Genomic DNA, 17,601 nt, shown 5'->3' with positions numbered 1-17,601 from the left:
GGACTGCTTTGCACCTGGTCGCATTGACCTGCAATATATATTAAAGAATATGATCGGTGTTGAAAAACCCAAAAGCGATCAGCGGGACTTGATCAAGCGATCCAGCAATTATTGATCTTGAACACTAATCACTTGACCGTCGCCATCTCGTGCTCGTGACTGCAACGCACCGGTACATATTCGATGCAAAAATTCTCTTGCGATTTTCTCAAAAATGCCTAAGTAGTACGCCTTACTACTTGCACAGTTTGTTGTCCTAATGGACTACTAAAAGTGTACAAAGTTTGAAGATAATCTGTGATCCGAACATTGTGGTCTCCCCTTGTTAAACATGTGTCGTGTGCTACACTCTGCTCTGGTCCTCCGCGAGTACTTGCAGTTGTAAGTGGAGGGGATCGGTAGTGCGATCTACTGCTACAAACGGATTACTCATCGGTATTACTCTCTCTGCTTCCAGCTCTGTAAAGGTGGTTTTGTTTTGTTTCAGAATCAAATGCCAATCTAAGATATTGGCAATGAAGAGGATGTAAAAGATTATTCGAGCTATGACGAAGAGGATGATACTGATTAAGACAAAACTTATGTACATTCAAGTGGGGCAAGTACTAATTTGGATGACAATAATGGTATGCATAATCAATCAAACAATAAGGTGCGAAACAAAAGTAATATTCAAACTGTGACAAACGAACAACAAATACCAAATTCACTTGAAGTGCTATATTAAGTCATGCAGTTTTAGAAGAGTATGAACGTGCCCAAAATAAACAATAAAACAAATATTACACAGCACAGTAAAAAATGTTATATGCTGTTGATTGGGAATGTAATGTCGGTAAATGCAAAGTAGCTGCTGGGAAAGAACGTGCAAGTGAAAGGAAGGTAAAGTTGTTCCTGCCGAAATACTGAAGCTGCTTTGCGCATTTAAGATGAAATGTTCATAAAAATTGTTCAAAAATGAAAGAAGATATTCATACTGCTGTGAGGAAATGTATACAGATATGAAAAAGCAATTTATTTTTGCATGTCCTAAGAGCCATACTACACCTCGTTCAAGAAAAAGGGAGCTAAACTTAATGAGGTTTAAAGAAAATTCCCTATCGTACTATTTTCCTATAAATAGTGCATGAGTTAAGGTATGTGAGATTATGTTTTTAAACACACTAACTGTCTCAAATACAGTTGTAGTAAACATTTAAAAAAATATTGAGCCAGGAGGAATAGTAAGAAAAATATCAAAGATGTAAGCAAGTTTCAAGCATAAAAACCTTGGATGAAACTGTTGAAAGGTATTTCTTCTTTCTCACAATATGATAGTCCTTAACAGTATGAAAGGAGCACCAGAAAATTTAGGACCAGAATTGAACATTCAAAAAATTTATGACCTATACATTGATGACAGCATTCAAAGACATTCAGACATTTTTACTAAACAATATGTCATTCAAACCACCTGAAATAGACACATGTGTACATGTGATTTTTTTCTTTGCAAAGTTGAAAGATAATCTGACTAGTAGAAAAAGAACTGCTCATCATTAATAAATCAAAAACCAGATTGATTGATTGATTCATTCATTTCATTTCACATTGTCCAGCTCCTGCCACGTCGGGGTGTTTATGGCACTTACTTCTCCACCATTGCCTGTCCTTCCATCTCTCCATTCTTCTTTTCCTTATACTGTTCTTGACGGAGTCCATATATCTTGCTCTGGGCCACCTCTTGCCCTCTTTCCTCCTATCTTAGCCTCCAATACTTGTTTTGGTATCCTTCCCTCCTCCATCCTTATAACATGTCCAAACCAACAAGAGGTAGATGATGTTAGTTTCCATAGGCATGGGCTTATATTTCTAGTAGGTTTGAAACAACTCTCAAATGTCCCACTACCAGTTTTCCAGCAGAAATATAATGATTTCATGGCACTGTTACCCCGTGTCTGTTCAGTTTGCCATGAGTTTTAAGTTTAGGACATACAGGTAATACAAACAAGAGAGACTATCCAGAAGAAGACATGGATGAGGTTTAGGTCCAGACATAACATGTTCTTACAACAAATCATACCACAACATTTGTGATGTTCTGTTTATGTAATATATTTTTAAAAGTGAAATTAATTGTGGTTGAGTAATGTCTTTCTGGTTATTTCTTAAATACCAAAAACACTGTGTCATATAATACAACACGCTAATGAAAGATATATAACACCATGCCCATTAAAAATCAGTTTATGTAAAACACCATGATACATAACGTACAAAGAACTAACCAGTAAAATTTTGTTACAAAAATACTATTAACAGGCAAGGAAATTAAGTGAGAACAAAGCAAAACATCTTCAATCTTCTGTTTTGTAAAATTTAGTAAATGTAACGTTAGTGTCGTTTACCTCCAATGTACAGATAAATATGACTTGATTGTATATCTTTCTTTTGTTAACTTTTAGAACAATGTTCTGTAAGCCATAACTGATGTTTTCTGTGTTATAATCCTTCGTCTCTTTCCAGGAGCGCACACTTACTTTGGATCAACCTGTAAAGATTGGCCGCTCAGTTGCCCGCGCCCGCGCTGCAGCCAATAATGCCATCTTTGACTGCAAGGTCCTATCCCGTAATCATGCCCTTTTGTGGTATGAAAATGGCAAGGTATTCTACCTTTTAGTGTATATTTATAGAATCGGACATGAATTGGATTTTATTGAAAATCTTCTAATTCATATCAAGTGTTTCAAAATAAATGTGAATAGAAACAACTGTAAAAAAGTCAAAGGGGTATATTTATTTTTCTTCATTTGTTGTCATCGATATCTTCAAGGTATTCATCTTCTGGGAATCATGGGTTAAGGGTTATGGATAATTAGAATGAAGATAATCAGGAATACTACTGTATGTACTTGCATAATTCTTCCTGTTCCCTTTTCTTAAAATGTATTGGCTAAAAGTTGGGGGGGGGGGGGGGAATAATGCATGAATTGCATGATTCATAGAAGACAATCGGAAGTAAGCTTGTGATAAATAATGTCAGACACTCAATTTATTTATCAAATTAACATTCAATATCAAATAAGTAAAACATAAAATTTGAGTTGTTTTTAAACTTTTCAGTCAAATGCCGTGCCCTGTTTTCATGTTCAAAAGTGGTGACAGTGCTAATTACTATCTGCGCACGTTTTAGTGATAGATTTACAGCCTAGTGCTGAATCGGTCGACTTCAGTTATCTTCGAGATTCGTATTGGCAACCTCTGAAACGCAAACTAAGAATCGGTTATCATCGCTGTGCGACATCTGGCGTACACTTTAAGTACTCGTACTGTTGTTGTTTACACAGCAAAGCCAAACTATAGAATTCATGCTAAGAACACGTTTCGCATCGGGAAATGTTATATAGTATTATATATATTGTATGTGACACACTTGTTTGCTTAAGATAATAAAGGTTTAGAAAATTCATATCGATTGATAACATTATCGATTCAATTCAGATTTAATTTCCATTCCGTTGGCAGTATTACCGGAACCGGCAGTGCTCCCTTCTCACTCCTCCAACGAGTACAAAAATCTATCACTAAAAAGTGCGCATACTATAGCTTGACTTTGGTGTCAACCCTAGCAATGCAAATTATGCAGATTTAAATATTGTGAATGAAATGTGCTTATAAAAGTTAGCTCATTAATATACAAATAAAATATCAGCGTACATGTATTTTATACTATAATCTATAACTGATAATATTCAACTCTAGAAACATAAAGACCAAATTAAGCATAACAATCTATTAATAACAAAGGCAGACAAAGGTAATACCTCAGTCATCATCGACAAGAAAAAATATACAGTAGAACCTCGATTATACGTTCCTGGAAACTACGTTTTCCCGTATTATTCGTTCAAATTACGTGGTCCCGCGAGCACCCTAATGAAATCACGTTGTAAAAATCCCGCGTTATCCGTTCTTCGAAGAAACAATTTCCCGGATCAACCGTCCAGAAATTTCAGTCCCATGAACGCTAAATCCTCGATGGCGCGTTTAAAAAAAAACTGTATCTTACGAAAGGACGGCTACGGCATACTTACGGATCTTGGTGTTGACGTCCCGTCATTGCGGTAATTTGAAGAAGTACTGTACTGGTAAAGTGACCGGCGGTGAACTTGCATAAGGGATCATCTTAGCATCGCATTCGGGTAGTACTGTTTAGAGAATCCTCGGAAATCATGAGGCAGAGAGTGTCCACGACAATTGTAAGAAGACAGAGCGCATTTCGATAGCTCTATTTGAAGACGGAACGAGTTTCATCAAATGTTCGTTACTTGCAAAATGTCTACATTATGTCCAGGGTTAGTTGTTTATTTTTTTTACTTTTTTCGAGTGTATTGCCAAGCAGGTTTTCGGCATTTCCCTCAGGGCACTGGGCTTTCAGGCAGCAATCAAAACTGCTCCTTCTTAAGTAACACAAATTTAGTAATAATTTTAATATTATCATATACGATTATGTTATAGAGACCAGAACAGATGTTGCACCTTACATTCATAAACCCATGGGAGGTTTTGGGATTGCCTATGTACTGTTTTCGTCCTAATATAAGACTGGGAATTTCACGTTTTTGTGTTAAAATTTTATAAAATCCGCAGTCGCTTTATTTGCACATGTTACATTTAAAAACTTCGTATCATTTCGCACTCGTACCGACTTGTACAGCGAGCACGCTTTCCAGCTGAGCTCATGGTCGCGAATAATCGTAATTTCGGAAGTGTGAATGATATTTTTTCTCTTTCCTATTTGATTGTGATAAGTGATGGGCAGAACTAAATATAATGCATTCGATAACTTGAGGATTGATACTTTCGAAACCATATTCTCGAGTTCAACATAACCTTTAAAAGTCGATGTAGGCCTAATTTGCGGGGCACAAGATTTCCATAAACTGACTAGGAACAGCATACCCGTGACCAAATTACAATGGAAGATTAATTTAAAAAAAAGGATTTTGCCATCATGTTGGACACTTTTGTATCGAATGTGCTTTATTTTATTAGATTATAGAATGAAAAACTACTTGTGGTCGATTGTTGTTTGGCTTGGCGTTACGGGTTTTAGATTTTCCGAAGAGTTTGGTTGATCAAAGTTGCTGAACTGAAAGAAGTTTTCAATGGAATATGACGAAGTTTTCAGAGGAAACTGACGAAGTTTCCCCGCTAAATTTAGTGTAAAGTTTCAAGATTTTTAAGTCGCGTACCGATAATTAACGTTTGAAACCATCCCCGTGGTCTAACTTGCCTGCCTCTCACCCAGAGGGCCCGGATTCGTTTACTGGCCAGGTCAGGCATTTTTACCTGGATATGAGGGCTGGTTCCAGGTTCAGTCATTCTACGATTACCTTTAATTGAGGAGCTATTTAATGGTGGTATGGCAACTCCGGTCTAGAGAGCCAGGAATAATAGCCGAGAGGATTCGTCACACTGACCATGCGTCACCTCATAATATGCAGGCCTTCAGACCAAGGGCGGTCGCTTGGTAGGCGGAAGGCCCATTGGGGCTGTAGTTTGGTTTGGTTTAGGGACGTATGAGATTATAAGTATACATATTTCATTTTGGTGATGTTTAGCCTAATTGTTGATGGTTCATTCGTTCCCGGATCTTCAGTTTTCCTGTATTGTACGTTTTTTCTACGTGGTCCCTCCAGAAATGGAGAATCGAGGTTCCACTGTATCACTAAAACTAAACAGTGTTTCCTTGACAACACCTTTCAACTTAAACAAAAAGATCCAACTACCAGTCTCCAGAAAAATCTCAAAACCTTATTGAAAATCACCCATGAGCAAGAAATCATGAAGCTGACCATAATGAATCCTAAACTACCGACTGTGAAGCATACCCCAAAATCCATGAAGACAAAGTACCCATGAGGCCTGTTATAAATTATAGATCAAGCCCGACTTACAAATTAGCACGTTTCATACAAACATTTCTCAAAAAACATTATGTATTCTCAGCCCAAGAAATCAGTACGAAATTCAATAGAATTCTGTAACATCACTAAAGAGCTGAAAATCGAAAAACACCACATTCTAGCGTCATATGACATCATTAACATGTATCCTAACATACCCACACAGAAAACAATAAAATTAATAGAATCAAATCTAAAAAATCACTGTAATCAAAGTTTCCTTGGAATAGATGAATTCATTAATTTACTTGAATTTGCCCTCAACAATAATTACTTTAGATTGCACGATACCATCTACAAACAGCAAGGTCTCCTCATGGGTTCACCAGCTTCGGGAATAATAGCTGAGATCTATATAGACCACTTAGAGCATTCAGAAATTAGCAAAATCAACAATATATCATTTTGGTGTAGATTTGTAGATGATATCTTCATTGTTTTAGACTGCAGGTTTATGAATGAAAACAACATACTTGAACAGTTAAACAAAATAGATCCACATATAAAATTTGCAATGCAAACTGAAAAAGATCACACTCTGAATTATCCTGACATATGGCACCAAAACTGAAGACCACTTAACATACAACATCTATAGAAAACCTGCACAAACGTCCAATACAATAAAAATAGATTCCACTCACCCTAACACAAAAGGGTGGCATACTACAGTATGATATACAGAGCTTTCAATATACCCCTATCTCAGGAAGAACTAAAAAAAAATACTAAACCTAATTCACAAAATAGCGAAGCAAAATGGATACAGTGGAAACATGATAAATAAAATCATTCACAAAATAAAACATCAACCGAAATCCAAACTAAGCAGAAACAGCAAACCTGAGAAAGACTTTACTTTTAACAACACCCACATCCACCCCATAACTAATATTTTCAAAAGACACCATTTAAGAATAGCTTACAAAACCACATGTAATAATGCTTCCGTTTTACATTATACTAAATCCTTTAATGAAAACAATAAATACGGTCACTCAGGAGTATACCACATAAAATGCAACGATTGTGAATCCCACTGTCAGTAGCCCTAAGGATGGTTTTCCATGGTTTCCCATTTTCACACCAGACAAATTCTGGGGCTGTATCTTAACCCTTTCCAGTCCTTCGCCATGCACGGCATGACATTCCCTTTTAACGATTGCAGTCCACTGTCACGCGTGGCATGACGTTTCTCTCAGAGCTTATATAATTCACCATAATGAACAGACCTCCTGTACTTGTCTGCCATCTGTTTCTTGAACATTGAAACTAATGATTTCAGATGTGTTCAGCACATGGCTGTACAGGAGGTACACAAATAGATGAGTGTAAAATCTATGATCTGTGACCACGAAGTAAACTAACATGTCTGCTTCCTCGTTGAAGAAAGCAAAGCGATGTGACGACGAAATATCGTGTGTGTATGAAAATGATGAAATAAGTGTTAGTGATAGTGAATTTGAAGATGAAGTGGAGAGTGAATCTGATGATTATGCAGGTGATAGTAATGAGAATAGTGATGAACCGGTTATAGAAGAGGAACCTGTTGCTGTGCAGGATGCACGTGATGGTTGGAAGAAACTTATCAGTAGCAAGAGCAACCTCAAACAGTAAACATATAATGTAAGTAGTAATGGATTTCTGTGTCGTGGTAGGCCAGTGCCAGAGAATCCCATTGATTTCTTTCAGTTATTTTTTACTGATGAACTAATTCATGAAATTGTAAGGGAAGCCAATAAGTATGCTGCTGAGAAGTTAGCCTATAAGGTACTGCAGAAACATTCAATTTGGAATAGTTGGCAATAGGTAACTGTAACTGAAATGAAAGCCTATTTCGGTGTGATTTTGAATATGGGTTTAAATCCAAATCCAGATATCAAAAATTATTTCTCAAAAGAATGGTTGGACCATGCCCCTTTCTTCCCTAGTGTGTTTTCTCATAAAGATTCCTACAGATTCATTGGATGTTACATGTAGGTTCCAGTAGCCTCCAAGGAAGTAAGGGGATGGAGAGTAGAAATAAAAATGTAGGAAATATAGTGTTATTCTTTAAAACAAAGTTTCTAGACCATTTCATTCCTGGTAGAGATGTGGTGGTAGATGTACTGTATCTTTCAAGGGTAGGATAGCTTTCAAGAATACAATCCTCAGAAGCCCACTAAATGGGGAATGCTTGTTTTTGTTCTAGAAGATTGTGGGACTGGATATGTGTGTGGTTTTGAAGCCATATTATGGCCAGGTTACAAGAAGAGGTTTAGATAGGCAAGACTTGCCATTTACTTCAAGAATTGTCATGCATTTATGTACTGAACTTCTAGTAAGGTCAGATGGCTCTGGATTTCACCTTTTCACAGACCGTTATCACACTAGCGTGCCATTAGCTCAAGAATTACTAAGAAATAAAATTGATCTGACATGAACTGTGAAATCAAACAGAATAGGATTACCTGAAGAGTCCAGAAAAAAAATGAAAATGAAAGAAGTTGTGGCTTATGCAAAAGATGGTTCAATTATGGTACTTGCATGGCATGATAAAATAACTGTATTGATGCTTAGTATGTGTCATGATGCTGGCGCACAGACTGTGCAGCAAATAACCAGAATTGAGAAGTGTGACATTGAGAAACCTAAGGCAATTGTGGAATACGCAAAGAAAATTGGTCCAGTTAACCATGCAGACCACTATACTTCAAGCTACAATTTTTACAGGAAATCACTGAAATAGTGGAGAAAGATGTTTTTCTGGCTTTTGGAAGTGTGTGTTGTAAAGTTTCATTCTTTTCAATCTTGTGCAAGATACTGAACAGCAAACAGAATTGAAACATAAGATATTCAGGAAACATCTGATAAGAGACATTGTCGGATCAACCAGAAATAAAGTCAAAATAGGAAGGCCATCTGCGAGTATGCAGCAAGAAGAGAGACGAAATGGGCTTCAGCGCTTCCTAGGGCAGCCAGATAAGCGCCAAAATAAGGACTGTGCAGTTTGCAATGACTGCAAGGCACCCGGAGGGAGGAAATGCACTGTATATTTTTGCAAGACATGTAGGAAAAACCCAGGACTCCATCCTACTACATGCATCGAGAGGTATCACACCCTGAAGGAGTATCACCTCTGATGTAATGGTAAACAGTAAGGAACTATTTTTGTTATTTTTAATGTGGTGTGACTTGTTATATCTTGTGTATTTGTTTATTTCATTATGGCCTGAAAGAAAAGGCAGACCTGGGAGAGCAGCCAATGTTAGTTACCTAGGACTGGAAAGGGTTATTTAAGGTCATGGTTGCTTTCTTCCCACTCCTAGCCCCTTCTGTCCCCATCATTGCCGAAGGACAACCGGTGCAATGTAAAGCAAATTGTAAAAAAATAAATTAAAGTAAAGGCTTGGCATGACTGGGAATTAAATTTATACATTTCTTACATATATCATAATAAAAAGTCTTGATCTGAAAATGGTTGCCACCCTAGGTCATGGCCCATGTTGTGCCATGCATAAATATGTCCCTTTTTTTTAGCTCCTTTCTCTCTCTTTTTTTCATCTCTTGCTTCTTCCTGTACTTGTTAAAATATCCCATTTACAGCATCAAACTATTATTGAATCTCTAATACTTTACCCAAATCATACTATCATCAGCAAATAATATTGCATTTACTCTTACATTTCCATAACTTTTTTCTTTCTGACTTTGTGATATCATTTACCATTGTTCTGACAGTTTAGTACATAGCACCCTTTCACACATGGAGCAGATTGATATTTAAATTAGGAATGCACAAACATCTGGCTGGCCAGTAGAGCACACTATTCATGGTAGTGGCTTCTTCTGTGCTGTAATAAAAACAGCAACATATTCATATAAGGTGGTTGCAACTGAACCATAATTACCGTATTTACTCGTGTACTAGACCCCCTTGGCTATTCGAGATCAAGAAAATGAAAAAAATAAGTCTTGCATACAAGACCCCCCAACGTAATTAGTCAGAGAAAAACAATGATTCCGCTTCAAAGCGGCTACAAGCCTTATGCAGCTCTGATGACATCACACAAATTTGTGAATAGTTTCGTCCGTACGACCCACGCAATGAAAATACGAGTCAAAGTCATGCGATACATCTGTGTTTTGTAGTTAAGAAATGTATGGCTCTGTAGCGCAGGCCTAGAATATCCGCCAGCATAATGGTTAGCACAATTAGCTGCCATTCTCGGGAGCCTGAGTTTGATTCCCGGTACCGTATTTCCAGAGATTTCGAATGGCAGGAAGGTTGATTTGCGGTAAAAATGGTACATGCAACTTCCTTCCACTGGGGGCCTGTCTAAAAAAGAGGTGCACCACCTTGGGATGAGAAAACGAGTTTACTTTAGTTAGGACATATTCATGGTTGTTGCTGGGCGTATTAATATAGGCAGGTGAGATCATGAACAAAGTGATCGTTTAATATCTTGTAACTCGGGCCAATATAGGATTTTTTCGGAGAGAAGTAGGTTTAAAACGGGATAAAAACAATCCAATCATAACGATTGTTTTACTTGTTTTACCTGCGGTCCCGTCCGAATCACAAGAAGCTACTCTGCCGACAACGATTGTGAGGCATCCAGGTATGTGTACATCCTAATAACAGTAGTGATAGTAGTGATGGGCAACGCGCGCGCGCTCTCTCTCTCTCTCTCTCTCTCTCTCTCTCTCTCTCTCTCTCTCTCTGCTTATTTACTGTACACTAATACACACAGACTCCGGTCGCTAGCCCTACGGTCTCACTCAATCGCTCTGTCACATTTGGCATTGTCACAGTCCACACTTCACAACCTGCACACGACAGTCTTGCAGTTCAGGAAGATGTTTGCTGTCCTCACTCCGATAGAACTTAGTTCATAACCCCATGCCGACATTCCAGTGTTTTCTTCCACAGCTGTACCAGAACACGTTTGATGCTCTCCTCCAGCAGCTGGCCCAAGGGAGACAACTCATAGTGACAGGCGTCATAATGGGTCCACAGTTCGACAGACAGATACTCCACAGACTGGCACACCAAGCTCAGGCTATAACTCGCACTGACTGGCAACCCAACTACCATGATGCTCGCTGACCGAGCTCACACTGAGCTCCTTGCTAACTCACTCAGTCCACTCACTGACTAATCCCACTCCACAATCGTCCGTCACATTATATACACCCGACCGGCCCTTCGATATATGTCAGCAACTCAAATCTTGTGCAAGTCTCCAGATATGGAAGACTCTTGGCCTTACTTAAATTTGAAGCTGACTTTCTTCATATTAGAAAAGTATAATGCTGGAACAAGTTAATATACACAAGATCTTCTGAACACTGTGTAAGCTGGATGTTGAAAATTGATGATGAGATCCGGAAGATCTTGTAGATAGATAAAAAACTTGGTAAAAGATACTGCACCAGGCAACAATCTGTTCCGGCAAATAACTAAATGCACAAATGAGTCATTGAAGCGTGGTTACCAACACCTGTTGGTTTAGCGGGGACTTAAGCTGGAGACGGGTAGAGCTTGCATAACCCAAACCTTTGAAGGTCAGGTCGTTGGATTTAGGTGGAAGACTCCCGATTTTTGACAGTTTTTCCCACCTTCCGATTATTCTAATATTTCTCCCGATTTTAGCTTATTTTTTGGTGAACTTCAAACATTTGTTTTCAAATTCCACCATTTCAGCTTTTTTACGCCAGTGGCCGGAAGTCCTTCGCTCATTGGCCACTTTCAAATGAAATATCGACGTTTATTAATGCGAGAAATGTGCATGAATGTGTGATGTTTATTGAAACCTGTATATCGCGACGCATAGTGTATATTGATTGTCATCTGTCGTTCTCATGTGATATGTTCGTTTTCGTTCACATCAGTCTAGTCGATTCCATTCTCTTTGATCGATTCTAGAGACTAGTCGCTAGATATTGAGTCTTTCGTAGTAATTTACTGACAGAATTTCAATGACAACGACTAGTGACTTTTCTAGAGATTTTAGGAGCCATTTGGAGATAATTCTGACTAATTTTAATTTATCTCAATATAAATAAAATAAGAGTTTTGTCCATACATTGCTCAGAATTTAAAAAGAATGATACTTCCATACCGGTCGTGACCATAGTAACAAGGGGAAATGCATGTTTTAATTTTCTGTAATTTCTGTCTGTCTGTATGTATGTACTTGCGTACGCACACTCGCTCATCACGAGAAAACGGCTGAAGAGAATTTAATGAAAATCGGTACATAATGTCGGGGAATTATTATTGGCCCTATTGATAAATACTACATAACCAAAGTTATATGTTATTAAATTTCCTATCATTTATGTATTATACATTTTTACCGTACTGGCTATTATAACAAAGATATCCATGAATTTGGATTTTTTTGCTTAAGTCCATATCAGCACCGTGGTACAAGAGAATGGGTGAACTGAATTTTATGTAAAGTTGGGGAGTAAGGAACTATAGTCTATGCTATAAATAATTTTATTCACTATGTTCGAAATGGTAGTTTAGGGGAAGGTGCCAAAAATTTAATTTTTAATTACCTATCTTACTGGTCATATTGAAAAGTACTACAGAACAAAAGTTATAGAGAATACAATTTCCGATTATTTGTGTTATTCAGTTTTACCGTACTGACTATAATAATATTGGTGGTGATGGTGATTAAATTGTGAAGATAATTATATGAATGAGAAAAAAGTCATGAAGGAACAATCGTTTAAAATTTAAGCAATTGTTCCTTCATGACTTTTTTATTGTGTTATTTAATAACACAAGAAGTTGTCATGAAAGAAAGGAGATGCTCTAATATCACAGATTCGGAAGAAAACTAAATGTGAAGGCCTCCAATATAGAAAGCTCATACAATTGATCAACAATAACATTACATTGACCATTGTTTGTTGTGATGTGCTTTGTTTATTCTGTTGCCATTTATCTCCGATAGATGGGATTACTGCTGCGTATCGAGTATAACAGCCTGCCTGAATATTGGCGGAAAGTAGCTGGGGAGTGGAGAGTTAGATCTCTCTCTTCTTTAGCGTGCCATTCCTCTGGTTCATAAATTTTCTGATACTGCTGGTATGTGACACACTGAATCATCATAGTATTCCAGCTATTCGATCCCTACTCTGAGGCAGTGATCGGAATGAGTAGTGTGCACACTTAAACGGAATAATTACACAGGAGTGTTTGTGGATGTCTGCAGCCTGGTCATTCTAGCTCTGAAACTTTGAACTGTTAGATCGATTGTATTGAATAGGTGGTAATTAACAAAATTATAAGAATTTATATCACAAGTAGATCTTCAATACGGACAAAGAAAATGAAATTTATAACCTGCAAAGCATAGTACTTTTCGCTAAAAGTGAGAAAATGTGCTGTTTTCATTTTATCGAATATTTCCTGTGACAGATTGCTTTTAATCGCGACAATCATACTGGCGTCATTGTAATGACCTATGTTGACTCAGTTGGGAAAACTATAAGGACAGTCTTTCTGAGAATTCAGTAGCGAAGCGCGGGTACATCAGCTAGTTATTTGATCCAAGTAGCATTGCGCTTCGCATAATCGCGTATGCGCTTGATGCAATATATTAATCTATGCATTTGCTAAGTAATGGCATCTAAGTGCATGACTCACACATATGGTGCATGAGATCATACTATTTTCGGTAGGCTTATCAGAAACCGATCACCTCACTCATATACTTCCTGTGAGGTATTAGAGATGTGTAAATTTTAGCCTTGTAGCCTCGTATAGCAACAGTTGGGCTTTGAGACAATAAATGTTATAAATATATCGTAGTACTGTATTGCACAAGACATGTAGAATAAGCAGTTTTGACCCATTGTATCTCCTGATTTCTCCTGATTTTTCCTGATTTTCATATCAAAATCTCCTGATTTTAGGTTTTGTAAAGTTGGCAGGTATGCCTTGCAGAATAAGGCTGTTAGGGCAGCCTTGAAGTGTAGAGAGGCAAGGGCAGCTGTTACTTGTGTAGGGTGAGATACTATGATGTCTGTAGACGAGTGACAAGTGTCTGGTAGAGAGTTTAGTAGAAGGACGAGGCATTGGTTATATATACCATCTCCAGTAGGCGGGGCTATAGTAATAACGAAGATTATGGCTATTAGAGAAGAGAAATACAAATGTAAAGTACAATATTAACAGAATTGGCTATAGAAAGTATAATAAAGGCAGAGTGGGTGTCAAAATAGCAAAGAATAACTAGTAAAAAACTAAATAAATCAAATGGCAAAGGAGTGACATCATGAGAAACGTCACAGTACACAAAGCAGCTAACTAATAAGATTAAAATTAGTGAAGGTTAGAGAAGCAAACGATCACAAGACAAAGAGGTGATTAGTATGTGAAAAACCAAGCTGGAGGATGGATGCAATGTAAATTAATCTCTAATACTATGTTAAGTGGTAATGAAACTTCAACAATATAGAATATCAACAGAGAAAAGTACTGTGACATTTAAGTGAATCCATAGGTAGGGAGTAGAAAGCACTTGAACATTACGTAGGTGCTTTGAAAATTTCTCGGAATGTACTAGAATTAAGTATCTTATCTCGGTGGAACTGCTTTTATTTTTCAACATAGTCTCCCTGTAGACTAATGCATTTGGTCCAGCGATGTTCTAATGCCTTGATCCCATCTCGAAAATGAGATTCCTCCAGGCCTGCAAGATACCTCTCCAATTTGGCTGTCACTTCTTCCCTTGTAGAAAATCTCTGTCCACCGAGGAAAAATTTCAGCTTGGGGAATAGATGAAAGCCTGATGGTGCCAAATCAGGTGAATAAGGTGGATGTGGCAACAATTCGTACCCCAGTTCATGAAGTTTTGCCATGGCAATAACACTTGTGTGCGGCAGAGCATTGTCCTGATGAAAGATGACATTTTTCCTTGCCAAACCAGGCCTTGCTTCGCGTATCTTTTCCTGTAGTTGGTGTAGGAGGTTTGCATAGTATTGCCCCGTAATTGTTTGGCCAGTAGGAAGATAATCTATCAGCAGAATGCCTTTTGCATCCCAGAAAACTGAGGCCATGACCTTTCCGGCCTTTGCATTCTTTTGTGGTGGTGAATCAGCATGTTTCCACTGCTTTGACTGCTGTTTTTTCTCTGGGGTATAGTAGTGGACCCAGGTTTCATCTGTAGTCACAAACCGGCGCAAAAAATCTTGTTAGTTGCACTGAAAACAGGCCAGACTTTGTTTGGACATTTCCAATCTGGTGCGTTTATTGTCCAGTGTCAAGAGCTGCGGCACCCATCTTGCGGATAATTTTTCATACCCAATTCTTCGGTTAAAATATAATATACCCGTTCAGAAGACATCCCTACAGCTTCAGCAATCTCCCGCACTTTCAGTCGACGATCCTCCATGACCATTTTATGCACTTTTGCGATAAATTCTGGGGTCGTAATACTTTTTGGCCGTCCACTACGCGGATCATCATCCACGCTCTTCCGACCAAATTTAAACTCGCTGGTCCACTTGGCAACAGTGGAAAATGAAGGAGCAGAGTCCCCCAGTGTGTTCTGAAAGTCGGCATGAATTTCCTTTGCTTTCATACCTTTCTTTACAAAGTATTTAATCACTGCTTGAATCTCAGTTTTTTCCATTGTCACAAATCACTACGCGGGAACAACAACAAAGAGTCGTCACTACCACACTCCTGCAGCTAGTGCACTGAAGCGCCACATGTTCACTCACAAAGGATGTGTGATTATTGCCCGTGAACCTAGTTGCTCTAGCACTGACATCTAGCGGTGATTCCGAGAACTTTTCAAACTGTCCTCGTAAATAATAATGATAATGACAAGCTCAAACACAATATTTTTGCATAAACATGAACACATGACTAATCAGAAGAATGAATCTCTTGAATTGCCCTCCCGAACAAATCATTTTTGCTATAATATCGAATAGCATTGAGCCATGTACCCCAGCAAGTAAGGATAGGTTGAGGAGGATGAGGTAGAGCAGGGCCTGTTTCTTTCATCTTCTGTACTCGAAGTGCAGCTTTCAAGAACATTTTCTTCCCATTAGAAATTAGCCTGTGTACATCAGGGTAGTTGCTTTGAACCTCTTCTGCTTCTCTATGCAAATCATGCGCGAGACACTTAACGTGGACCATTGTGGAATAAAGCAGTTGAAGTCATTTCTCTGCCTCGGCCATGTACAGGCCAACATCAGTTAGAAACAGTAGTATATTTTCTTTCTCTGCAACCATCTGACCAGAGTAGCTTCATAGCATTATCAAACAGCATTGCCATGTTTGAGTGATTTACTTTCTCCAGAACTTAATGCGTATTGAGAAGAAACACTTCATCAGGCCAGTTCTCTTTCGTTACACCAATAATAATGTTAACTACATATCTTCCATCTACATCAATTGTTTCATTACCAAAACCCATATCTTATTGTTAAGAACTGTAGATCTTATCTTCTGTAGCACATCTTCATAGCAAGTGGATATATAACTTTTTCCTAAGTGTTGATTCATTAGGAATTGGCTGTCTGATGTATATCTCTAAGAAGGATCTGAAGCTGGCACTGTTAACTTTTTTTTAACCCTTTTCACTCAAATGTCAAGGTCTACTCAACACTCGCTCTCTACTTCAAACATCAGATGTTGAGCATAGCTTGACACGGGATGTCTAACCGCTTGAAAACTCGAATGTCTAGCCATTCTGACAAATGCCCATGCAGAAAGGTAGCTGCATGTGTCCTGAACTCTAGTCATACTTTGGAACATCTACGAGTGATCTTTCTCCCAGTACAGCTAGATATTCCATGGAGTGTATGTAGGCCAACTCTCACAGTGCGCCAGTCCAGCTGTCATGGCATCAACAAGTAGATCGTGTCAGTTACGGAAGGATAAAAGTACGCATATTCCCGATAGCAACATTGAGGATACAGTACTAAATAGTGACAGTGATTTATCAGACATTTCTGAGTTTAGTGCTGGTGAATCAAGCCTTATACAATCCTCAGATGATGAAAGTGATACGGATACAAACGTTGATGCAAGTGCTATGCTATGGCAGAATGTTTCGAATGACGATGGTGGGCCACTTGAATATCCTTTCTCCAAACAGCGTTATGGGATGTTAGTCTACCAGTAGATGCAAGACCACTGGAATATTTTAGCTTACTTTTTATCAAAAATGTTATTGAGAGTATAGCCAGTGAAACTAATAAATATGCTGAGGAGAAAATTCATAAACTGATGCCTACAATGAAGCCTTGGTCTACATGGAGGAAATGGACAAATTTGATATTTACTGAAATAAACACTAGTGTTATTCTCAACATGGGACCTGTCAGTTTACCTAACTTACAAGACTATTTCTCCCAGCAATGGGTAACATGTGTCATTTTTTTGTAATGTTATTACGCGAGATAGATTTATGCAGATTTTCTCGATGTTGCTTGTTGGTCCTAATCCAGGAGATATTGAAAGTGACTATACCATTACTAGGACACAGAAAATCAGGTACCTTATGAAATACCTACAATCTACTATTGTTTCAAAGGGAAAATAAGTTTCCAAGACCCACAACCCCGTGAAGCCGAACAAGTGGGGAATAAGAATTTTCGTTCTGGCTGATAGTGCTGCTGGTTACATCCATTC

At 38.2% G+C, this 17,601-nt stretch overlaps 1 protein-coding gene across 6 annotated transcripts in view; it reads left to right on the top strand.

Moving 5' to 3' along the window:
• The window catches only part of LOC136864441 (sarcolemmal membrane-associated protein), a 700,905-nt gene that overhangs the window by 256,468 nt on the left and 426,836 nt on the right, over positions 1-17,601 (top strand). For all 6 annotated transcript variants that reach the window (XR_010859312.2, XM_067141439.2, XM_067141440.2 and 3 more), the window contains one exon: positions 2,506-2,643. Coding sequence is in view for 5 of the 6 variants with exons in the window: in XM_067141439.2 (XP_066997540.1) it covers positions 2,506-2,643 (138 nt within the window). In the remaining variant the exon portion in view is untranslated. The remainder of the gene's footprint in view (positions 1-2,505; positions 2,644-17,601) is intronic.

Source organism: Anabrus simplex, chromosome 2, assembly GCF_040414725.1.
Source record: "Anabrus simplex isolate iqAnaSimp1 chromosome 2, ASM4041472v1, whole genome shotgun sequence".
Lineage (NCBI taxonomy): Eukaryota > Metazoa > Arthropoda > Insecta > Orthoptera > Tettigoniidae > Anabrus > Anabrus simplex.
Note: the sequence above shows the minus strand (reverse complement) of the source record. Positions and strands in the feature narration are given on the sequence as shown.